This window comes from Osmerus eperlanus, chromosome 11, assembly GCF_963692335.1.
Source record: "Osmerus eperlanus chromosome 11, fOsmEpe2.1, whole genome shotgun sequence".
NCBI classification, from domain to species: domain Eukaryota; kingdom Metazoa; phylum Chordata; class Actinopteri; order Osmeriformes; family Osmeridae; genus Osmerus; species Osmerus eperlanus.
This window is the reverse complement of record NC_085028.1, coordinates 4,661,223-4,687,243: the sequence shown is the minus strand read 5'-3', so window position 1 is coordinate 4,687,243 and position 26,021 is coordinate 4,661,223. Positions and strand designations below refer to the sequence as shown.

At 44.1% G+C, this 26,021-nt stretch overlaps 1 protein-coding gene across 1 annotated transcript in view; it reads left to right on the top strand.

Annotated features, from left to right (window-relative positions):
- LOC134029330 (calsyntenin-2-like) overlaps positions 1-26,021 on the top strand; it is an 87,357-nt gene that overhangs the window by 501 nt on the left and 60,835 nt on the right. Inside the window, 1 exon segment of the mRNA XM_062473416.1 lies at positions 40-162. Within this exon segment, the coding sequence (XP_062329400.1) occupies positions 40-162 (123 nt within the window).

The window sequence follows — 26,021 nt, the reverse complement described above, 5'->3', positions numbered from 1 at the left end:
ACTCCCCTCTCTCCTCCCCTCTCTCCCTCTGTCCTCCAGTGAACAAACACAAGCCGTGGATCGAGACGTCCTACCACGGTGTGATCACAGAGAACACTGACGTTGTGCTGCTGGACCCCCCCCTGGTGGCCCTGGACAAGGACGCCCCCGTCCCCTACGCAGGTATGGTCCAGTCCTCAGTCAGGCGGTTGGGAGAGGAACATACCAACTAGGCGGAATTGGCCATGAAATATCAAAGTTAATTGTAATGGGTGAACTTGGCATCTGGCAACACATAGGAAAAAGGAAATTATATAAGCAATTTGGAAGGGGAATTTACAGAACAAACACAAACTCCTAGATTTGTCTTATTCTTTATGATTTCTCTGTACTTATAATTTCTACTGGTTAAAACCCACTTACATTTCAGTCAGTGTCTTAAAGTCAAACTGAATCCAGCCAGTTGACCATCCCAGCTACCCCGGTGGGTTGCCAAATCCTGTGGGTTGCCAGACCCTGTGGGAAGGTGCTTGCTGGAGGCTGTTGGCTAGCCCCTCCAGACCTGACAGCTCAGCTCTGGTGCCTCCCGCCAGGCTCCCAGCAGGGTCTGGGGTTGGAGCCCACCCTGTCTGGCCTGGCCTGGCTCTGATGTAGTCCCACCAGTTAGATGGCTGCATCTGTGTGTGTGTGTGTGTGTGGAGACTGTGGTGTGGCCTGAGGGTAGAGACTGTAATGGCCACCCTACAGTGAAGAGAGAGGGAGGGGGGAGAGAGGGAAGGGAGAGAGGGGGAGGTGGAGTGCTGATGAGGTGGCTGAAAGAGAATGCAGGCTGACTGGTGTTTGTCCTCGGGCTCTGGAGAGACTGACAGCCAATCACACACACATACACACTGACTCAGGGGTTGAATGTGGTATCTTTTCGAGTCAGGTGTCATTGGTAGGACCTATAGATGTGATGGAGAATTGCTGACCTTGTTACTAAAACATACATGTTTTATACACACGAGACAACACCCACACATCTCTACCCCCCCCCCCCCCCTCCCCTTTCTACCTCGGACTTCTTTACCTCAGTAGTTGCCCTCTGTCTACCAGACGCTCCTCTTTCTGTCTCTCTTTTATCTTGTTTTATCTTTTTCTTTCTCACTTCCTCTCTCTTTCTCTCTCTCTCTCTCTCTCTTCTCTCTCTCTCTCTCTCTCTCTCTCTCTCTCTCTCTCTCTCTCTCTCTCTCTCTCTCTCTCTCTCTCTCTCTCTCCCATCCCGTCTCTGTCTTTGGTATGGTTGGGGACGACTCTGGAAGGCACAGCTGGGGCGTGACAGTGACAGTTAGTCAGTAATTAGCTAAAGTGAGACCCCCCCCCCCCCGCCCTGTGAGCTGAGTGAGAAGGCCTTGCACGGTGACGGCTCACGCCTCATTAATCACACCGGCAGTCTCTGCATCTCTCCCAAGGTAGGTCTGACGGACATCCGTCACGCACACACACGCACACACGTGCTGACGTACACACGCTCTGTACCGAGGTGCTGACCTACCGATGGACAAACTGCCGGAGAGTTGCACGCTGCCATAACACACACTGCCAATACTTAACATCAGGGGTGTTCAGTCCTGGTCAAATGAATGGTTTGTTATAAAGCTCTGTGGAAGCCTGGTAATGACCATTCATAAGAATCAGGTGTGCTGGAGCAGGGAAACATGTAAAACATGCAGGACTTTAATGGACTCTGAGGACTACACACACACACACTTACAGTATATACACTCAGAGCCATATTTCTAACCTATTATTTGCTCTCATTACTAAGCCTCCCACACACAGAGAATGCACCAGAAGTCATTATGATGATTCACATGCTTTTGCTTCGCTGGGAACAGTTGTTGATGGGTACTTAGTGTTTGAGGCTATCTCACTGTAAATCCAATAGACTAAAAAATCATTGATCAGGAGAGACGTAGCAATTTGCTGAGTAGCTAACACCATTGCAGGTTTTGCGTATGTTTAAAGCGTTACAAATCATCTGTGTGTGTGTGTTTCTTTATGTACTAAGTGTGTGCTTGTGTGTGACTTGACCACTGAACTGTATCCAGTCAACAGTGATTCTGTCACTGCACCTGACTGTCAATCTCCAGACTGTCAGAATGACATCTCTCACCAGAGCTGATGTGCTTTGCTTCAACTGAAAGCTGTAACACACCGACTAAAAATATGGTGACAGTTTGTCAGAACGACTGAGCTGTCACTGGTGTGTCGATGGTGCACACTCTCAAAGACAAATGACCAATGAATGTCCACCCCAAAAAACAGCAAAAAAAACCTGGTTGAAAATGCTCAAATGTTGTGACACATTCACTGTGTTGCAAGACCTACTATATAATTTACAGATCAGCCCAATACAGCTATGAAATTCAAATAGACGTTTCAAGTGGCAATGTGAACTTTAAAACAGTACCAGTGGATAAGGCAATCCCTTTAAACCAGCTGAAGTGCTTATTATTGTATTCTGCCCGCCAGGTGTTTTTGGAGAGAGCTAGTTTATACAGTTCTCTTTTTAAAGTGGTCCAGAATTAGGGTCAGTCGGTAAGTGGTACATAGGGTTACATAACTTGACACAGGTTCGGCTCTTATTGGTTGCTAATGAGGTTCTGTAATAGCCACACACACATACACACATACACACAGGCACACAATGTTTCTTTTCTCATTTTATAATAACATGCAATATATCACATCCATGTGTAATATGTAGTTGACCTGCACACACAAACACAGCAAGACAAGACCTGCACACACACACACACAGCAAGACACGACCTGCACATATACACACACAAGCAGGCTTGCTGCATGCAGTGCATTACAGTATTTTACAATCGCTATGACAAATTTTCCAATACTTCTAACATGTTTCCTTAACTCCTTAACACTGTCATGCTCAAAATCACACATTGTAAACTAAACTCAAACACTCATTTTCATGACACAAAAATACACTAAACATGACACCATGTCTACCAAAACAGTAACACACGTTCTCTTTCAACAGGAACATTTAGTCAATCATAGCACAATGTCATAAAAACATGGAATTACAGAAACGGCTTATTTTATTTGTGTCAGGTTTCACAGTATATGGATCATAGATTGTGTTTTGCAATGCAGTTTCTTTTGAAGCCTCTCTAAAAAAAATTCTACAGTTTTGTAAATGCATGCATTTTGTTTCCTTTGCTGCAGAAATTCAGTACAAAAAATGAATGACCCATCTCAGAGTAGCTTTATAAAATGTACGGTTTCTGAAAAAAGAAGACAGAGAATTGCTGCAGTAAAGGCTTTATTTGCAACAGGACATTACTGCAAGATAACCGAAATATGCAATATAGCTGCCATTTACAGTATTTCATCAGTTACCCGGGCTTTGGCCCTTCTTTGAGCGCCACCACACATTCTAACTCCTCGCCCTTGTCCCACTCCTCTCCCTTGTCCTGGTACTTGTCTTCCTCTCCCTCGTGCAGGCATAATTCTTACTTTCTTCGTGTTGCTCAATGTTGTTCTTTTTCCACACAAGATCAGCCCAAAAAGGTCCTCTTTATATACCATATGGTCACGCAATTGAAAGAACCTCAACACCTGAGTGTTTCCTAGTTGGGAATCAGCTGTGATTTGTTTGCATAACTTCAACCAGCTGTTTATGGTAGCAATGGAATAAAATACAGGGGATATATTTGTGTTTCAATTCACAATATGAACAGCTGTTGACTTTGACTTTAGCCAATAAGTTGGGTTTTGAACATGATGTTATCTGTTCTGACATACAGTGTGAAAGCATTGGTAAATTGGGCAGTAAAAATCGACTGTTTTGGTCTTGGTTGAGCTTGTGTGTAAAAGATTTCAAGCATTTTAAATTTGTGTTTACTCTATGCATTTTGTGTCAAAACAACAAGAAATGTGTTAATTGTATAGCCTACACAGACGGATGTTGTGCTAACTGTGTCAAGAGTTTAGGAAACTTGTTAAAAGTATTGAAAAAATGGTCATAGCAATTGTAAAATACCGTAATAATCTGGACTGTTTTTGATTAACTGCACACTGTGGGTGTGTTTGTGTGTGTGTGTGTGTCAAGTTTTGTCACTATGCCAGTGTGAACTGATTATTGTTTAGATCATTTATCTGATTCACTGATTTCACTTATTTACGTGAAATTATTTACAGTATAAGTCTTTAGTGTTGTACTATTTGTTTCTTCATCTTGTGGTTTGCACCAAATGTAAAACTTACCATCTAATTTATGGTTCAAGGTTTACAGTATTCATATTTTTTTCTAAATTAATTCTGGGGAAGAAAAAAAACATGTCCATAAGCAGCCATGGGATTCAGAATTTTATAGTTTTAGCAAAGATCCCTATTCATTCAGTGTCACAACAAAGAGCGCTGAATGAATATGAGTAAACAAAGTCTAGCTAATATGTTGTGATTAATTAGCCTCTCGCTGTTTGTGTGATTGGAAAACAGAGCTGATGCTAAGAAGGGCTAATGACAAACAGCTTCTCATTAGCAGTTAGTGGCTAGCAGGGGTTAGCAACTCCTTCTTGACGCAGCTCTGTGGGAGGATATCAGCATACCATACGTTGACGCGTTGATTAATCTGTTAGGGATTCATTGTCTTTTGTTTGTGTGATAATGATTATAATAATAATAAGAAGACTGTAATTATATAGCACATTTCATACAAGAATTGCAGCTCAATGTTCTTTACATAAAATCAATAAAAACAATAATACAAGTGATAAAATTAATAAAAATTAATAAAAAATAAGAATACAAATTGAAATGTAACTCATGATTATGCATTATCTACACCGTTAATTGTTAAATTCTGAGGGAAAAAGGCTTAAACCCCAAATGGTAGTTTATGATATTGTGCGATTCTTTTGAACCGATCTTTTGCGTAACTTGATTATTTAGAGATGGATAAGGAAGAGGACTTTGTGTGGAGCTTCAGATATGTCTTTGGGAGGACTTGGATGCAAACACCTGAGAGGAGATGTTCTGGTGTTTTCACCCACCCAGGTCTCCAAAATTAACTTGTCTTCTGTCAAGTTAAGTACTCTCAAAGGTGCTCTTTACCCCAAATGACTCCAGGCTTAGCATGATTGAAAATGAAGAATCAAGATGTTGAAAAGTCCCAAAATAGAGTGTTGACTTTAGAGGTAGCAATTGGTAAGACTAGAGGGTGGGTAATAAGACAAGTTTTTCTGACCAGGTGCCGGTCTATCTGGTTCTTCAGAAGACGAGAGTTCAAAGCTGTTGCTTTAAGCCATTAAAAAGTAACATTATTGAATTTGACCACGGTGAGAGAAGTATTTTTAGAGGCTGTAATGTACCTCTCTCCTTTCTCTCTGGCCTTTCCAGGTTTTTACTCTCTTTCTCTCATTCTGTGAATAAACCACCTCTCGTTTTCTGCCATTCTTTGGGGAGGAGCGAACTGTAACCTGGCCAGTTAGGCCTGTTACCTCTGTTACCCAGTCAAGACCACTTCTCCTTCACTCACGTCCCACCTCTCCCATTCTCAACTTTTGTTAAATCACTCGCTCAAGTCAGAGAAATAGATTCTTCAACTCTTGTCGATTGCTTGTATTCCATGGTCTTTTTGAAGGTTACTTGTGGATATGGACCAGGTTTGACTGGATTCACTCAGCTGGTTTAGCAACTGACCACACTCTGGTTTTATAGTTCTGACAGCAACACGGTCACATTCAGGTCAAAGGGAGACAATTTCCATCAAAATGTCTACACTGCCAAATTTATTTATTGCAAAGTGCAGCTTACAGTAGCACTTTAATGAGGTGATGTTTTTTTTTGCTGGTGCTAAAAAGTACCACACACTCTCCCAAGCTGGGAGACAATAGAGCCATCATTCTGCCATTGTATGCAGACTCTTTTATTAATGAAGTACTGAAATGCAATCTGCTTCCTCACTGAACCACGCAGACGAGCTAAATCGTCTTTGTAATGAGATTTTTTCCATCCTCTTATGTTTCTGTCTCCTGATGAGTTAGTGAACCTAAGAACTGGAAGGGTTAGGGTTGAGGGTGCCTGACGACTTAGAGAAACACTCTGAAGCAAGGCGCGACATACTGGAGGATATGGGTTTTTTAAATGGAGGAAGATGCAAAATCTGGAAAATCACAGCGATGGTATTATTGTTCATTCTGAAAGACTGTTTTGCATGCTGTACGGACTGACCTTGCAACGCCTGTGAGCGTTCTCAATGCTGAAGTGGAAGTTAGATTGAATGTTTTGTATCAAGTGTATCATTTTGATGGTAGGGGGTGTAATTGTAATTTTCATCACAATTCAATTTTATTCAACTACAATTCGAATTACTTTTTCAAATGTGTTTTGTACCATCTCTGTGGCTGATCCTGGACAGTATGACCTTTGCAGCTAAGTACTCTTGTGAAACCATATAAAATACATGGGAATCCAACCTGGAAGATGGAAGGGCTGGTCTGACTAATGCTCAGTAGTATCAGAGTGAGTCATGTAGGAGTTAGTTTCAAGCACTAATGAGTGCTCTGATGGGGAAAGAGGTTTTTCTATTTCTATTTTTAAGGCTGTGGAAATGGTGTTTTGTACAACATGGTGCGAGTGTCCTTCTAATGCTATCTAATGTGGTCCCTTATGAATGATGCATAGAAGTAGTATAGATTCATATGTAATTTGTTGCTATAATGAGGACCACTGTTGAGACTAGAATCAGGGGAGCATGGGCAACTTGGTGTGTGAGTGTGTGTTTGTTTTTGTGTTAGTTTGTTTAAAATATATCAAATATCTCAATGTTTTTACTTTATATGTAACTAGACCTTTCAGACCAGTTTTTCCTACACACACACACACACACACACAAACACACACTACTGTAGTAAGCATAGCCTGTGCAAAGAACAACATGTAACATGCTTATGCTCTGGCTCATGATGATTAAGCACTTTTTGCTCCATCCCTGCCCCCCCGCCCCCCACCTCCACCTCTCCCCCCCCTCCATCTCCACCCAAATGACATAATCACTGATCTCAGAGTAGCTCAGAAGGTGGATCAAGCTTCAAACTACTTCCTCCACTCCTCCTCGCCTCAGCAGTGCCTCAGCCCATACGCTCCCCTCTTTGATATCCTACAACTCCCGCCCGGATTTAATCCCCTTTTACCTCCTGTCAGCGTTCTGTCTCCCTTTTCTCCCCCCCTTACTTCCTCCCCGTCATCTGAAGCCGTTTCCACCGGACTCTGCTCCATGTGCTGTGATGGTGTGTGTCGGCGTGACAGAAACTTTTTGACGCCTCGCTGTCTGTCTTTGTATTCCTTCCATTTCTTATCCCTCTCCACCTCTCTTTCTCTCTTCCACATATCTTCAGATTTTCTCTGTATTCCTCAATCTCACTCTCACCACCTCCTCTCTCTCTCTCTCTCTCTCTCTCTCTCTCTCTCTCTCTCTCTCTCTCTCTCTCTCTCTCTCTCTCTCTCGCTCTCCTTCTTTCTCTCTCTTTCTCTCTTGCTCTCCCTCTCCCTCAATCTCTCTCTCTTTCGCTCTAGCTCTCCCTCTCTCTCTGCCTCTCTTTCTCTGCCTCTCTCGCTCTCTGGTTCTTTCTCTCATTGTCTTTCCAATAACTAATGTGGTGACTCAGACATGCAGACTGCTCATCTCGACCACGCTTAGCAGGACACAGGGAGCTTTAGATGTGTGCTCGGTATGCATTCTGAACACTGTAAAGACCACACAGAACCACACCTGACAAGCACTTTACATTTGTCATGAGTTCACCAAAAATAACAGCAGCGTTTACACACACGCAGGTGTATGTTGTCTCCAGGAATACTAGCTTGCATAAGGGTATCAATTACAGTAATGGGATCCCAGGAAACAGTTAAGATGCACGCACACACACAGATACATACTTACATTGAAGTCAGTTCCAAGTTGTTTATTGTATAATCTTCATTCTCCTTGCCCTTGGGCCACATTAGTTTGTCGTCTGCAAACATTCTAAAGCAGTTATCAGCTCTGTCTAGCACAAAACTGTTACACAAGAGCACTTTTTCTCCGCAAGACATCAGTGGTCTTTTATTATGAGACACTGCAGTTGCGAGACTGCAGTGTCTCACTGTGCAGTGTCTAGCATTGATGAAAACATAATGGAGTCACAAGAACACACACAGACCTCTGTACAGACAGTCATAATCCAGAGTGCCTTAACCTTGTAGCTCTTGAGGAATTTTGTTCTGTCAACATCTCTGTGCTGAACCGAGTACTGAATAGTTGACAGTGCCTGTCATTATAACACATGTCAGTACTGTCAGATTATTACCCCCACCCCCAGCCAGTCTTCATTTTCTGTATAAACTCAAATAAAATGGAGATGTATACAAGGATCTTTGCTGTGGCGTCTTCAAGGGAACACTTTCAGGGTCCCTATCAGAAGGCTATTTAGACTCATTTTCTCATCTATCTATCGCTGCCCATAGCTTTTTTTTCTCTCTCCAAATGTTCATGCTATTACAGGCTAATGTAATGTCAGCATGTTCCCCAGCATGTGATTCCTAAGCTCAATGAACAGACAGATGAGGAGGATTTGGGGGGGGGGGTTAGTTAAAGGATGAGAGATGAGGGATGATGGATGATGGATGGCACCGGTCTACCACAATGATGTCGGTGACACCTTCAAGCGCTGTGGCAGAAAACATGACTTGTCCTGTGTGTTGTTCATTCGCTTCTAATGAAGACTAGATCGTACGTGTGTATATATGCATGTACCTGTCTTACATGACCGTAGGATGAACATGCATTTGTAATTGCGCTGTGACATGATCACACAGCCTGTAAGTAAGCCCCTGGGTTGTCAAGGAAACACTGTCTTCATCAAATCCTAGAAGTTCATAGTTTACAACATATCAGGATGCATTGATGGTCATTGAGACATTCAGTCGAACAAGTACAGCAGAATCAATAATAGCAGAAATCAAAGAGGAAGCACATCTCGGAATAGCTCCAATTTATCTTATTTAAATGGAATGATTAAGGTATGATTGTGGGTGCAATAAACATATCGAGCTTAATGATTTAGGTAAGTTTGAGTGTGATATGTGCTATGAAGAGATAAAAGTCCATGAACGAATGAATAAATATTGTGTCAGATGCTAAATTGAAGGTATAGAATGTCCGTTTCAAGAGAACCGTGAGTTCCCTAATTTAACAAGCATCCAAGTGACACACACACATCACACATTGTACCTACAAACCCTCTCAATGCACAAAATGCCAAGAAGAGATCCCCGCTTCTCAGAAAGGCGCCGGTCCAATTTCCTGGAATGTCACTGACACAGGGATTAAGCATGTCCCTGACCCCCAGGGCAGACCATGTCCGCCCAATCCCCTCAAAACAAGAACATCTGATCTGAGCGGCAGGAGAGGAGCACGTCTGCTCCGTCTGGGTGGCGGGCAGGGCGAGGGCTGACGGAGGGAGGACAGGGCAGGGCTGGATCTGGGTGGAGGCGCCGGGGGGGAGGGGGGACACACACAGATGGTTTCAACTTGTTGTCTTCAAAACAGCAAGATGTTTCATTGTGACAGACGGAAGGATCGGAAGCAAAGGAGGAGTGTTCAGATGTGGAAGGATGGGATGAGAAGGGAGGTGCGTGCGGCGTGTGATTGAATTTAGGGATGCTTTCTTTGAGTTTCGGAGTTGTTTGCAATTTAGCTGTATCTTGTAAAAGGATGTTGGAATGGTCCACGGAGAAGAGCTCGCAGAATTACTGAAATTGAGTGTACACGATTGCCCGCCAAAATCCAATCTGCTCCATGCCCCCTCTCTGTCACTTTGAGAGGTTGACGATGCCTGGGTGCTTGTGACAGTCCAATTAAGGACATTTGCATATCTGGGGGCCTAAATTATTGTCATCAGTTGGAGCGTAAAATAGATGTACAACTCTGAGAGAGATAGTTGATCTGGGGACTAAAAAGCAAGAAGAAAAGAGATCCTCACTGCTGGAAATCCCTCTCCCCCCTTTTCACCCTCTCTCCCTCCTTATCCCTTCTCCTCGCTCCCCCCTTGTTTTTCCTCCCTCCATATCTCTCCCTTTTTCCCGCCTTTAAATCGTTGGACCGACGCCTCTCTTCCTGCATAAGCCTCCGTCTCTTACCCCCTCCTTACACCTCTCTCTGTCTCCCTCTCTCTCGCGCTCCCATGTCCATGCCCAGGGCTAGTGGAGTGTGAAGGTGTGTGTCAGCAGAAGGGACTCGGGGCATTCCTGCAGTGTCTGGAGGCTCTGCCGGCGAGATGAGGGCCGTGTCGAACCAGCCACAATGTCTCCATTCACATTGAAGCCCCTCCTCCGCCCCTTTCTGGCCCTGGCCCTGCTCTGACCCCCCTTCATCACCCCCATCACCCCCATGGCTCCTGCTCTGACCCCCCTTCATCACCCCCATCACCCCCATGGCTCCTGCTCTGACCCCCCTTCATCACCCCCATCACCCCCATGGCTCCTGCTCTGACCCTCCCACGCCCACCTCTCCTCCGTCCACCGATGGCACCCCGAGTGCTTTTCTGCCGCCGCGCCTCAACTTCGCCCGTGGAACGCCAGTCCTCGTTCAAAAGAGCGTCGTGTGCGGGGATGCTCGCACTGCATGTGGGAGCAGAGAGCATGGGGACGATGGGGCGTTACTTCCTGGATCAAGGTGTGACACCGCTGACGGTGTCTGTAGTTGGGGACGTCTGTCTGACGTGACGTCTTCGGTCGATGGAAAGCGGCACGTGCGCACTGCGATGACGCGAGCTCACTGAGCGCTGCGTGATTCTCATTCTCATTAATTACACATGAGCTGTGAGCATGAGGCGTACGCCAACTTTGACAGCACCTCAAAAGAATTATAGTGCAAGGCAAGATTATACAACCGCACTGTAAGTTGCAGCCATATGCCATTTTGTATAAAGAATTCATCAGAGATGTGATTCTTGATCCTTTGAATGATCACGCTCCCATTTTGATGTTCATCAAATCATGTGAACAAATCCTTGCATAAAAATGTTTCATGTACTGCATGTTTGTCCATGATTTTACAGTGTGACCACCGCAGCTAAACTAAAAGGTGTGTGTGTGTTTACAGACGGTAGCTAGACAGGGTGTGGCTGTCCTCAAAGGTTAATGTCATTACAGTCATTGAAGTGATGCCCGGGTCAATTGAGACACAGACACCAACCAAATTATTAGTCTGACCCTTTTATGTTGCTGGGGCACAGCCATAAAACTACAAGTCCCATTAATGTAGGAAAAGACAGGTCCTCGGTGTGATGTCACTCAGGGATACACTGGAACACTCTAGCTGAGAGTGTTCCATCGTAAAAGCCTCACCCCGCACTTGGCGGTGACACAGGGGTCCTCTTGTGTTATTGTCGGCTGTCTGAAAGAGTGCCAAAGCGACAAGCACTAACACGAGGAGAGTGAACGCACTCACTCAAAAGGGTCCTCATCCTGATGGCTGGCCCATCAAAAGCCTGATGATAAAAGGTGGTCCTGTCTCCAGAGACCCCCCCCCCACCCCAACCCCCACCCCCCATCTCGGCCTGCTTTAAGCAGAATAATTTACTGGAGCCGTCACCCCTTGCTAAGTAATCATCAAGTGTCGGTGTGTTTTATCTTGTGCATTTAATCACAGTTGTAGGTTTAACATCCCCTGGACACCTCCTCTTCTCTTCCCAATAAAAAAAAAACACTCGTCAAAAAAAAAAGTGTTTTGCAGCTCACCAGAGGAAATTGCGAAAGCATTCAGCTCTGAATGACTGGGCAAGTCCTCCCTGGTGGACTACAACTAGTGTCCACCCATCTACGCTCTGCTAGTCTCCTCCAGTGTCCTTTTGTAAAGGCCCCAGAGACTAAAGAGAGTCAGGAACTCAGCGCTGAACAAGAGGGGTGTTAGGTTTGTGCATTATTGAGAGAAAGTGCATCCCATCTTTTTTGTCATAAGCAATCTGGATGTCAGGATTAGGGTGTCGCCTAGCAGACGGGAGTATATTAGTGGGACACAATGGCTTTTCCAAGCAGCGATTGTGTTTTATTTGTCCTCCCTTCGGTGTTTTCTTTGCGGTGCTCTGGGTTCATCCCTGTCATCTTCCTCTCGCCTGATCCCTTTCGAGATCCTGACAGTTACACGCTCAGTGGAGAACAGTGAAGAGAGCCTCAGCGACGCAGTCTTTCATTGAGGCTGTCATATTTCATTCAAATTCAAAAGCCAAGGCATAAAGCACAAAGAGAAAGTGATGTGGGGGTGGTGTGTGTGCGTGTGTGTGTGTGTGTGTGTGAGGGGGGGGTGAGAGTGAAAGACTAAAACATGAGCCCCCCCCCTCCCCAAAAAGAGGAGAAAAATGATTGGTCTGAGCGTTCATCATCCGCCGTTTGACACGCTCAACGCGGCGATGAGTCGCCGTGATAAAGGAGATGTGGGATGTGATAAATGTGCCCGGCGTGTAAACCGTAATGGTCCAACCTTGGGACGGGAGCGATTTGCCGATATTTAATTAACTGTAATGTGATCAATCAGAGCGTAAAGGATGGTACTGTATGCGGGGGCCCAGTCCACAGCCAGAAAGATCCAACAGCTCAATACGTCTGGAGAAAGCAAGCGAGGAAAAACAACACCTAACAAATGAGCCTTGGGACGTCTTGAGCCAGCCTTAACTTTATTATGAAGAAAGACTTCATTTGACATGGCAGTATGTTGACCATCTGACAGTCACAGCGCTGCTTTTAGTAGACATTTCGGTCAGTAGATTTATGCACTTTTGCAACTGTTTTATATTCTCTGTAAAAACATCAAAATAAGAAAGGTGAATGGAAGCAAAGAGCCAGGCAACCTCTAGAATCAAATTGGGAGTTCAACATAATGAAAGATTCATTTGTTCGTTCTCTGCCAACTGCATTCGTGGTCACACATACAGTCCAGATAGACCCAGCTTTCCATATGCTCTACCTTCTTGCATTTGGCTAATGGCTTTAGGAGTATTATGAGGGAGACTTCACATCGGGCCCGTCTACCTCCCCCCTCAGGTTCACCTGCAGTTCATCTAGGTTGCAGCCTCCGGGCATCTCTCACTGCACCAGCCCCTGCTGCCCTTCTCAGACTGCTCCAACGCTTCCTTCATCTCATGGTTCATCCATCCATCTCTCCAACACTTCATATCGCCACCCATACATCGCTTCAACCTTTCCCCTTTCACCTCTCAATCTACAGTATATACCTGTCCATCCATCCATCCACCTCTTTACCTCTCCACCTCTGTACAACATCCACCTCTCCACCTCTGTACAACATCCACCTCTCTACCTCTCCACCTCTCTACCTCTCCACCTCTCTACCTCTCTACCTCTCCACCTCTCTACCTCTCCACCTCTCCACCTCTCCACCTCTCTACCTCTCCACCTCTCTACCTCTCCACCTCTCTACCTCTCCACCTCTCTACCTCTCCACCTCTCTACCTCTCCACCTCTCTTCCTCTCCACCTCTCTACCTTACTACCTCTGTACAACATCCACTTGTCCCTTGCACCCCTCCCCCATGCTGGGCCATGTTTGTACACTTTTGTGACCGCCAACACAAGGACACAGCAATTCCCATGTTGCTACGATGTTTTATTATCGGTATTGTAATATGGTTAAACAATAGTTAATGCCAAAACTAACACTGCCTGGTTGCTTTGAAACCCAATCAGCCAATCAGTTTGCAGGTGATAGGGTGGTGCTTTAGTGGCCACACATGGGTTGATGAGCTACAGTAGCTACACCTCCTTTCTGCCAGCATTATATATATATATCTATCTATAGATATATATATATATATATATCTATGCTACGTGTGCGTGTTATTAAATCCACAGTGCTGAATCACAGTGCTAGCTCCATTGTTGGAGTTATAACCTCCATTTCATGCTTGACCCTTAACTACAAAACAAAAAGACCTCTCTTTTCTCTTTATTTTTCCCAGACTGAACATTTATTACAGACAAGCAGACAGCCGAGGTAAAAACCTGCGACTTCAAATATATGAATTGGCTAATGAAAGCCTGGCTGATTAAATTAAGCAGATAATTAGATTCCAGTAAGTGTGAGCGTGATAACATAAAGTTTGGAGTAATGAAATCGTCTAGATTTAGCTGTTTGGCTGTCAGGTTGTGAAGGGTGCGTGTGTGTGTGTGTGTGTGTGTGTGTGTGGGTGTGTGTGTGTGTGTGTGTGTGTGTGTGTGTGTGTGTGTGTGGGAGGGGGGTAAAGAAAGGAGAGGGGTAAAGAAAGGAGAGGAGGATGAGACACCTCAGTACTCTTCACTGAGCAGCATCTGTGTTCCGCCACTCGGGGAACGTGCATTTTGGTGTCAATTTCTCACATTTATTTATGTCTAAGGTGTTGGTTGCAGGTATTTAAAAATTCACTTAGAACAGTGTGGTGTTTGATGTTTATCTTGGAATTAGTCCATTGCCGTTCTTTAAAAAAATAACTTATGTGGTCGGTTGTTTTGTTGCGCGAACAAGACGAACTGGGAGGTTCTCTAATTAATAAATTAATTACTATTCACCTATACTGTTGAACAACAATTCTGTTTCTCTTTGTAACTACCGGCTTATGTTACCTCAGTGGAGCGTTATGGTTGTGTGAGTTCATCACGACGGAGCAGTTTCTTAATGTTGACCTGGACCCTTCTAGTTGATCTGTCCTTGGAACCATCAGTACCGCTGCTCTAATGAAGCAACATGCACACACACTCATTCTCTCTCTCGGATTCTCTCTGTCTCTCTGTCTCTGTCTCTCTCTCTATTTCTCTCTGTCTGTCTCTCTTGCTCGCTCTCTCTCTCTTTTTCACTCACACACACACACACACACAGTCATGTCCCCCTTACCTAATACATTTTCCCCATGTGCACTACCAACTCATCCCACCTCTGGCCTTTAAAGTGATACATCAGCACTGATATATTCCCGGTAGGAGCATGTGTTAATTACAGAGGGTTAATCGATATGGCTCACTAAATGATGGCTGTGCAGAGTGTTTGTATTGGGGCCTGTCCACAGGCTGGTCATTACACCGCGGTGATAGATAGCCAGTGTTGTAGCCATCAGGCCCTTTTTGCGATGTTTGAGGCTCTGTGTCTCAACGACAGGCTGCTTAGCTGAAGCAGCACTGGCCTATCATCAGAGAGTGATCATGGGTGTGAGTATGCACGTGTACTGTATGGGACTGGGAGTGTGCTTGTGTGTGATTGGGTGTGTGTATGTGTGTACCATTTAATGACGCACACTCACAAATTCCCACATTTTGTGATTCCCCCTGTGTTGACTGAGAGCTGTGAATTCTCTGGGCTGTGTTTGTAAACACAGGGGATTTATTAAGGATGGTCTGTTATTATTAAAGTGAGTGATTATTACAGAGGGACAGACTCGCTCATATCATCCTATGCAAACTGCTAGTGTGTCACACTGCTACTCAGCAATGCCCTAATGGGAGCTCTTCAGCCTCCAGTTGATTGTTTATAAATGTGTGTTATTAACGTCCACATTTTAATGAAGATTGGAAAAATCACTCACTGTGTAGCGATACAGGCGGGGAGCGCATGAGTGTGTAAAAGAAGGGGAAAAAAGAGAGACAGAAGGAGGGAGATTGATTAAATAACAGTATACAGAGTTTTGTAATTTAAGGGATGAAAAGCATATTTTTGAATGTAAAAACAAACTGCCATTTTGAGATTAGAAACACAGCTTTGATTATAGAGTCAGCTGTTGCCCCTTCCGCCCCCGGAACAACAAACCTAATTTAGTTTATTTAGCCAAGCACATTCAGTTTATTTTTTTTGTTGGCACTTTAATATGTTGAAATTGGTTTTAGTGGATTTCAGTTTGTGACTGAATCATTGAGTCGTCTCTGGGTTTGTTTCCCTGTGTTTGCAGACATGAGAGAGATGATATGAGAGATGGTGTTTGTTTTATTAGCATCGGGGGGATGGGCCAGTGTGTGCTGCTGTTAGAATAACACTTCATCCAGCTTCTCTGGATGTCAGGACGCGTTTCCATTCGCCCTCCACGATGACAGAGAGAAAGAGACCGAGAGATGACACCAACGTGTCGCCGGGAGAAACCAGCCCGACAGCTGAGGAGATGGAGAGGGACACAGAGCATGGGAGAAAGTGGAGTTACCGTGAGGGAAAGTCTGTGAGGTTGAGATCTTTTTGGATCGATACCAAATGTTCACAGCTCTTTTTGATGAGGTGTGTGTGTGTTTGTGTGTCTGCGAGCACCACCTCAATTGCACGCCCAGTGTGTGTGCTAATGGCCTTTTGGAGTTGGGCCGCCCACTGTCCCTCTGGGCACGTCCCATGTCTCCTTTCAGAGCCTCACAACAGTAAAATGCTTTGTGCTTCTGTGGGCACTGGTCACCATGTGGCAACATCCAGAAAAACTGCCATCGCTCACGGCAACCATTTTCTAAGTCTCTCTACTCGGTACGTCAATCTCCCCCTAAAGCCCTATACTTTGAAGGGGCACTTCAAACTCCTTTCCCTTTTGACAGAAAATAATCTGCACCTTTTTTTCTGATTTTATTCGTGTTTGAGGCTTTTTCAAGTTAGCGGTTTGGGCATGTGTGAGTGCATGCGTGTGTGAGTGTTTGTGTATGTGCAGTGTGTGTGTGTGTGTGTGTGTGCACTAAGTGAATCCCTTTTGTCTGTCATTTTGTCTGTCATGTTTAACTGTGTACCAGAGAACAACATGTCCTTATTGTTGGAGTGACTGTAGCTGTACCTTGAGTTGCTAGTATATTGTTATGCATGTTTTCAAATAACATGAATAACAATATACTAGCAACAGAAATATGATCCAGTTGTTTTTTTGTGTACTTCTTTGGCATATTTATTACACCTTCCTCTGGACAAGCCTGTACTGTTTAGTATGTAGGTCTACTGTACTTCAAACACCATATATTACTGTGAATAATTATTCTTTAAACACTAATTCAATCATGTTGAATAAAACTAAAGGTTAGTCCAGAGGGGTCGGTTTTATTATACATTGGTGGGACATGTCATGAATGTTATCACCAATGAACTGGCTGATGCACCGGTGTTTTATCAACAAGTAGCCTAGCCCTTGGATGCCATAGCGATCCAAGTTACAAGTTATAAGCTGTGGTTAATAAAAAAAAATAAAGAGAGAGTTCACTCCAAAACTAGCAAACATACAATCTGGTATATGCAATGTGAGTTCATGAGAGATATATAATAATGAAAATATGAATATATTTGAGATGTTTTATAAACTCCACAGTAGGGTGTAATGTGTGACACCTTTATTATTTTAATTAAAAAAACACTACGCGCAGTCTTGTCTGATGTTGTTTTGTATTGAATTTCATATTCACAGAAGGCTTACAGGCTGGAGTTGTTATCAAACTGGAAATGGAACTGTAACCACAACAGTTCATTTATTTACCCTCCCAAGAGAGAGAGGAGAGAGAGAGAGAGAGAGAGAGAGAGAGAGAGAGAGAGAGAGAGAGAGAGAGAGAGAGAGAGAGAGAGAGAGAGAGATGGAGAGGTAGAGAGAGGGTAAGGGTGAGTAGGGGGATGACATCAGTGGTAGTATATTTGACATGTTTGTGTATCTCCTTGTATTAAGTGTGTCTGTGTGTGTGTGCGTGTGTTTGTGTGTGTGTGTGTGTGAAATTTAGCTATGGCAAAAAGCTTTTCCTCTGAACCAACTTTGGGCTTTGGAACTGATGATAAATCAATGTTTTATACCTTGTCTGACTTTTCCAATGTCTTTCCCAGTGCATTTGACTTGCTCTACTCATTCATTTAGTCTGTTTGACTGTGGGTAAAGAGCTTCCCTCAGGAAAGAAATAATGCTGGTTTTCTAGATATTTTCATCTCTCTTCCTGTCCCCTCCTTCTTTATCTCTCTCTCTCTCTCTCTCTCTCTCTCTCTCTCTCTCTCTCTCTCTCTCTCTCTCTCTCTCTCTCGCGCGCGCGCGCTCTCTCTTCCTCTCTGTCTCTCTCTCTCCCCCTCTCTCTTCTCTTTCTCTTTTCTCTTTCTCATTCTCTCCACCCTCCTCTCTATCTTCAGAGAGGCATTTGCCTGAGTCTATCCATTTGCACTCTCAAGCACCCATCCTGAATGCGTCAAATGAATGAATTTCTGTACAAATGAAGCCATGATTTTAATCGCACAGTAATTGACTGGTACTTCATTTTATATTGATGAACTAATTGCTTCTGCTGCCTGCGCTCAGAACAATGGAGTCTAACTTGTGACTCTTAATCAGAGGCATATTGCTTACATGGGTAGCAGGGGAAACTAGTGGGAATCTCATTGGATCTGGCACTGTATGGATCTCATTCGATCTGCTGTGGATCCCAGTGGATGCACATTGGACATAAGCTTCCTATCCTTTATTAATTATGGTGGCATATGTGTAATAATATGGCATCATATGATGCAGATGCAAGGTTTTGTATTTTATTTTAACTCTTTTTTTTTTACAATGATATATAAATATATTATAATTTTATAATAATTATTATTAATAAATATAAAAATATGCAACAACAAAACAAACATGCAGAAGGAAGCAAACAAATTAAACAAGCAAATATGCATAAAGCATAGAACACACAGAGTAACCAGTCCATCACAAAAAGAGTGACACATTCTCATGTGTGTTCGTATTTTCTTTCTTTTTACTTAATGTTTATCACATACGTGTATCTGACACCACAAACATGTGAAAAATTCAATGTAGTTTTATTCTAGTGTGTTCTATCCTACTTTGTTTTATACTGTGTCAACCTATACAGGTTGAGAAGTACAGAGAATGTCGAATGAGAACTTTTCCCTAAATCGTCTTTGCATAGTGACTCCCTGCAGGGCAGTGGAGATCAAATCATGGAAAATCCAATGAAATCAAATGAAGTTAGAGAATGTCAGGCCTGTTGCAGTCATCCAGATCCCTCAGCAATGCAATAAACACAGCCCTGGGAGATAGTACAAAGGGTCAGATATACAGGCACATTTATCTCTCTTTCTCCCTCTCTTTCTCCCTTTTCTTTCTCCCTTTCTTCCTTTCTTTCTTTCGTCTCACACTCCCTCTATGTCCCCTTCTCTCTATCCTTTTTTGTACTAGTCTGTCTCTCCCTCTCCCACAGACTGTATACCTCTCCTCTCGTGCTCACTTGCTCAGCCCCAATTCTCCCTTCTCTCTGTTTCTCAACATTGATTTGAAGTAGATGCCGAACAGTCGTAACTCCGCCATCTGTCTCCCCCTCCACCCATCCTTGGTTCACACCACCCTTTAATGAATTCTCCTCGGCCATAAAAGGCGACGTCGTCCTCAATCTATAATTAGCCCTCCATCTTCTACTCGCCCTCCTTCGCTCTTTCTATTCATGGTAAACCCAGACCTCCTCCACTTCCCCACCGAGTGGACAGGATCATTGTTCCCTCCCATCTCACCACCTGTGGACCTTTATTTCCTCCTCCGAGGGAGGTAGAAAGGCCACGCTGCGGAGCGAATGACCCTTCGCCATCTTCCGGAACACTCAAAGCCTCAATCAAGGATCAATTCTGTAACCGTAATCCGGTTACAGAAGTTCCCCCTCGTGAATTTGCCGGGCAGTTGCTGCAAATGACGTCTGGAGTATGGCGTGTCTGTTTGTGTTTGTGTCGTCATCGAGGAGAGGGACTTATAATAATCAGACGAAACACTTTGTGGCGATACTTCACATTAAAGTTGCATCAACTAGCATGTAGCTGTAGTAGCAAGCTTGTAGTTCAGTAGGAACTGCTTTATAGTTACACTTGTTTGCTGTAGTTGTACAAGCGGTACAGGCTTCCAGGGGCAAGTGCATGTAAACACTGATCTTGTTTTGGTAACAACCTTCAGAACCCGCCACCCCCCTCCCCCCTCCCCCCTCCCCCCACCCCCCCACCCCCACAAGGGGGGGCCCTTACAACATCCACTTACACTCCTACACCGTTCCCCCATACTGTGCCTTCATACACTTTTGTAATAACATATGCCGCTAATACGTAATAACCTTTACCTAAATAGCAATTCCTACAGTATGTAGCTACAATGTTGTTACTATATGTATTGCCATGTAGTAGTTACATGGTCGTTAATGTAGCCATGTAAAGTGTTGCCAACATTTTGTGGGCAGATGTCTTTAAATGTAGTGTCCCCTAGAAACCTCCCATTTCTTCTGTTCGCACATGCACACACTTTACACAGGCATCAATGTAAACTCAATTGGATCAGCGTCTACATATGTATTTCTCTTGGTCAAGCATCAAGTTTCCATTCTATTCTTTTATATACTCAATTTGTACAGGTGTGTGTGTGTGTGTTCATGGGTGTGTGTTCATGGGTGTGTGTTCATGGGTGTGTGTATCTTAAGCATCTGTCCAACCCTGGGTTCTTTAACAGGGGCATAAAACTAGACTCAAAATGGTTTTGCATTATTGATGGACAGGCAACCATGTATGTTTGTGTGCTCCCCACTGTGCTACAGTGCCTTCCTGCATTCACATCCATGTTTATCTTTGCCTATTTCAGTCAACACACACATTCTTCAACATGCCCACTCAGCACACACGTTAAAAGCTGTGCGACTGAAATGCAACCTCCTCTGACAAGCGCTACAAATATATCACTGATTCTCTCTGAAACTCCCGTTTTATTTTACATCCGCCAAGCCCCTTTTTCCCCCTTGCCTCCCTTCGCTGTGATACAGCTCTCTCAGTGAGGCAGAGGATTAGGCCTGTTTATACAGAGCTTGTCCTTGTCGCGTCTTCCTGCCTGGCTGACAGGACAGGCCCCCCGAGCCCGCTCAGATCACTGGTGTCACTCCTCGGTGACACTCTGACATTTACCAGACGACCATGTCTTTGTGCCGGTGTCATCTCCGTGACACCGGACGTCCAGATTGCAAAAAATCCCATGCTGTACCAATCTGGTCTGCTGCAGTCTTTAGGGGATAGATTCACGAGCACACACACACACGTGTGTACTGTATTTCAACCTACTGTACAATCGCACACACGCGCACACACAGTGCATAGACCTCAGGTAGTTGTTTTTGAGTGGGCAGCCTTTGAAGTGGTTGCTGAGGGCAATACGTCTGAATCTAAAATGCGTTGCTCCTCCGTAGCTTCAGAAGAATATGACATTTCTGCAACTGACATTTCTGCTGGCCCGCCGTTCCTGGAGTGATTTTCATCAGTGTTACAATACCTTATCTTTCAGAGTGTGCTGCTGGCATCCATTGAAATCTGGAATTTTAAGGTGCTGCTGGAAAACAATTATATATATATCTTCACTCGTTGAAAACAGTTTACATGCACAACACGTTGGGGGAGTTTTTTCATGTATTGATCTGTTTGTCAGAACATCATGCCAGAGTCAGCCAACTGCTTTCCATTTGCTGCAGACAGCTGCTTCATTGAAGTGAAAACAGAATGCATTCAAACGGTGATGCGGTCTAAAGCGATGATCTGTATCATTACCTACAGCCTTGAAGTTTCAATTCAATTCAAGTTAATTGTCATATGGATACACAAGTATACAAGTACAATGAAAAGCTTTGTCTCGCTGAGCTACCTACAACATTGCAGTTTTTAATAATCAAATAGATAGTAGCGGACAATAATAACAATAAAAGATAAAAGATAAGATAATAATAATAAAATATATTATACACAATACTCACTGACCAATTTAATGAAACAGTGAGGGTAGGCAGTTGCAAGGTGGTTATAATAAGTGCAAATGTGCAAAGTCTACGCTGGGCAGTGAAGTAAAACTAGCCTAGCTATGCAAATCGCGCTTAGATATTTAAAAACATTTGATTTACCTGTAGTATGAGAAAATAGTCGCTGTAGTCGCCTGCCCACCATTGTATGTCTGAGTTGGTGCAGTCCAGTGCTGTGTTCAGGGGCACCGCTAATAGTTTTGAGCCCGATGATTAGATTGCAATTGCACTCCCCCCCCCCCCCCCATTGTTTTTCATTCAGCTAATTTTGATTCCAGGCTTATCGAGTGCCCTCCCCCCATTGGGGCCCTGGGTCGTCAGACCCACGTTCCCCTCCACTTCGACACCCCTGGCTGTGTTTTGAGGAGGAAGCTCCCGAACGGTGTCATCCTTTGTGTCCTACAGGTCTGTACACTGTAGAACAAAATAGCCAGCATAAGCACTCGGGTGATCTTTGGTTGTTCACTTTAGTCTCTGTCCGACGGTCTTCAGGCCCATTGAGCTGGAGCCTTCTGGAGCCGGTGGCTGTGGTTTAAGTATGGCTGCTTCCAGACGAGCTGACAGCATCTATTCTGTACTTAATGTGGCGTGTGAGGAGCTGCAGTAAAGGTAATGTAAGGGTTGTAAAAACGCTAAAGCTAATTAACTAGCTGGCAGGATTGTGTCGGCGATTGGAGTGTTTGAAATGGGGAATGGACAGCAAGCTCAGAGCGTGGAGGAGACTTTGAAGTTGCAAATGTACGAGGTCAAAAGCAAAGAGACTGTGGAAATCAACGTCTCAGAAATACAGCTTGTTTTTACTGATGACATTTATTATCATTTATATGAATTGCTATTATTAAATTATCACGCTAAAACCATTTGTGAGACCTTGTATGAAAATGTTATTCTAGGTATCACCAATTTACAAACCCTTTTTTAAACTGATAATTTGTATGCTAACTCTTAGCGTGGTGTAATAGGCTACCATTTCACGCAGCCAAGGTATTATTAGATATCTTTGACCTCTGATGTGGTTGCAGGGGGAGAAAAAAAACTAATCGAGAAAATACATTTGCATTAATACCCTACCTCACACCTTCATTAGGTCCTAATGAGCCTCTGTTGCCTTGGTAGTGACAGCAGTAATAGAAACAATGCTAGGGCATGTAACGTAGCTTGTTAGCGAAGCATCTGGCATATTTTCAGGCTTTTGTTTTTTTCAAACAAAAGTTTACCTTTTGTTTGGCAAATGTGCAGCATTTTCTTGTTTTCAAACCTTTGTTTTGATCATCTCAGCCAGAAAGGTTTTTCTGACCTCTGATAGCCTACTGCGCTAACAACATGCCAAAGATTATTTAGAACAGTCAAGGCTATTTAGCTTCAAATCAATTCCTGAACCATATCAGTGAAAAAGTTCACCAGCCTCCTGAAACAGGAACACGGTTGCACAAAATGGTGGCCAAATACAGTGTCAGAATATCCTTTTTGTTTCTCCAATCAGGGAATTGTCCTTGTCTTGGCAGGGGATATCCTTTGTGCTCCGTGAAGTTTGCTGGTTTACTTTGGAATATTAGTGACACTACTGATGGAAAAATGTCCAGCAGAGTACTGTTATCACCGAGGTTAGGGTCAGATCAGACTCACTGGGTTTTATTTTTTCAACGGTGGTTAAATCATGGGTTAGAATTTTTTTTTTTTTGAAGAGTCCGCATGGGCTTACCTTTTCATTCTTCTGTTATACCACGTACAGTAAGTAATTGTAGGCTTGAAGGTTAATGAAAAATTATAAGAACAATAGCATGGTGGGATTTCTTTTCTTTTTCCAAGCTATCAGCTTGTCACCAATATAATAGCACATGGTTATAGACTGCAAAGTATGATTTGAGAAAGTTTCGACGAGAAGTTTACCTAAACATGGACCTCTCTTTTTGAATAGACAAGTTAGGCTACTCTATTCTGGCCTGCAAAACCAGAATTTCTCCTTAGGCAGAGTGCTCGCATCTGAACAGACATGGTGGAAAATGTGATGCAGTATCTAACAAGAAGAGCTGTTTTAATCGCACACCGGTTAAAAGATGAAAACGTTTTCTTTGCGTTGCCGTCTTTAATCACCCTTCAATTGCAGTCATGTCCCCACCGAGAGGCTCTCTGTGTTTAAATAGCCGAGTTTGGGGAAGGTGCCTGTCTGTCCCCTGCCACCCTGAGATACTGCTCCGTTTCTTTGCAAAGGATCATGGGAGAACTGGTGGGTATGAAGAGACGGGGGTGGGGGGATGGGGGGACGGAGAAAAAACGGAGTATCAATTCATAAGAGACCGTAAAACAGGAAAGACGGACGACACGTTGGCAGAGGAGAACAGGGAGGAGGTGTGAGAAGAGGTGGGGCGGCGGGGGAAAGAGCGAGGAAATATAGACGCAAAGAGAGCGCGAGGTCAGGGAGTGATTTAGAGAACAGTCAGAAGAAGCTGGAGGGAGCTGGTGCTGAGGAGGGCACACGGGGGATAAAACAGGAATATATATGCGTGGATGGGAGGAAAAGGTGAAGGAGGGCTGTAGAGAATAGACTTTCAGGGGAGAGGAAGAGGAAGTAGGATTTTGAGTAAAAGGAGAGAAGAAGAGGGGAAGAAGGGGACAAACTGACACAGGAACAGGTCAGAGGAGGGCACTGAAGTGGTTTTGCTCGGTTTGGTGTCAAGTCTGTTCTGGCTGTCACGTTAGGAAGCGTTAATGAAGACACACCAGAAAGAGCAAAGCAAGGTAATGCACAAAACACCCACCAACACACAAACAGTACACAAACCTGCGTACGCCTGCACGGGAGAGGAGACAGGTGTTACCTCAGCGAGGGGCTAGTCATCCTTGCCTTCACCACTGTTTCCATCCTCCCTTTCCACTCCTCCGCACACACGTGCGCGCACACAAGCCAAAGCAGAAACAGGTGTACGCCTAGCACGAAGTCCAGTCCACAGAGCATTCGTGAGTTTTCACAGTTGCTGTGATGTGCATCTTTTCCCTTCATAATCACCTGCCTTTCATTTTCTCTCCCCTCTCTCCATTTCCTTTGCACACACACACACATTTGGCACAGCCTACCCTATCTTTCCTCTCCCCAGTCCCTGGCCCAATTTGAACAGTATCAATGAGCGATGGTGGCCCAGTGGTGCCAAAAGACCTGAGTGGAGAAAGTTGAATCATTTTTCACAACTTTTTTCCTCTGCAACCCAACTTCTCACCAATGAGAGCCCAGAGAACATTTTGCCTCTAAGCATTTTAGTTTGGATTACACGGTGTGTATGCAGGAGCTCAATTGAACCAGACTCACATAAAGGCCTTGCATATTTTAGCATTTCAATGGCCAGAAAATCACCCTGTCTAAGCTGTGAGCTGCTCCAAATAATACTTCTGAACTCTGTAAAGCCTCCTGACATGTGACCAACACAGATACACACTCAATCAATACACTGGGGGGCACATGCACACAATGTAAGCCCCCAGCCTCTGCACACACACACACACGTATTAAGCATTTGAGGCATATTACCCTTTTGTTCTTTGTGCTTAAGTTCTGTTCTTTGCAGAGCTCTTGTTATTGTAGTCTTGAGGTAGGGGAATATATTACTGTCCACAGGGAGTAATAGGTTGTATACTTTAGCGGTGAGACTTTGTCCACCTGCACATTGTTGTAATAATGGCGTTTCAACAGGGGTTGAGTGGATTAGAGTATATTGGTGGATGAGGAGATCCCTTTGTTTTATAATTAATGGAGTGGACTTATGTCATAAAGTTGTGTTCAGATATAAATGACTTGTTTTGTCATAGCCTGTTTCACACCTAATACGTTTGAATATTTCTTATCTGTGATTAGGTTTGGATGACAACAGTTTAAAAAAAAAGCTTTTTCATCTGCAGTTTTCTTCCAACAAATATTTGCTCAACAGCTATCTTTAGCCTGTGTCACTCCACCCTGTTCCTGTCACCCCGTCCTCTCCTCTCCCCGTCTCCCCCTCAAGGTAAACCTCCACACGGCAGACATGACTCGGTCACCTCAGGCTCTTCCATAGTCTGCACTAAGTTCCCCAGTTTAGCAATCTGCTCTCACAGCAAGAGGTTCTGTATTGCTAATGCTCTAGCTACACTTTGGTCCCTCTGGCATGGTATCGAAAAGAAGCAAAGTTAGATGTCTGCCACATAGCTGAGCACTCCTGAGCAAATCTCACCCCATCAAAATGCCTC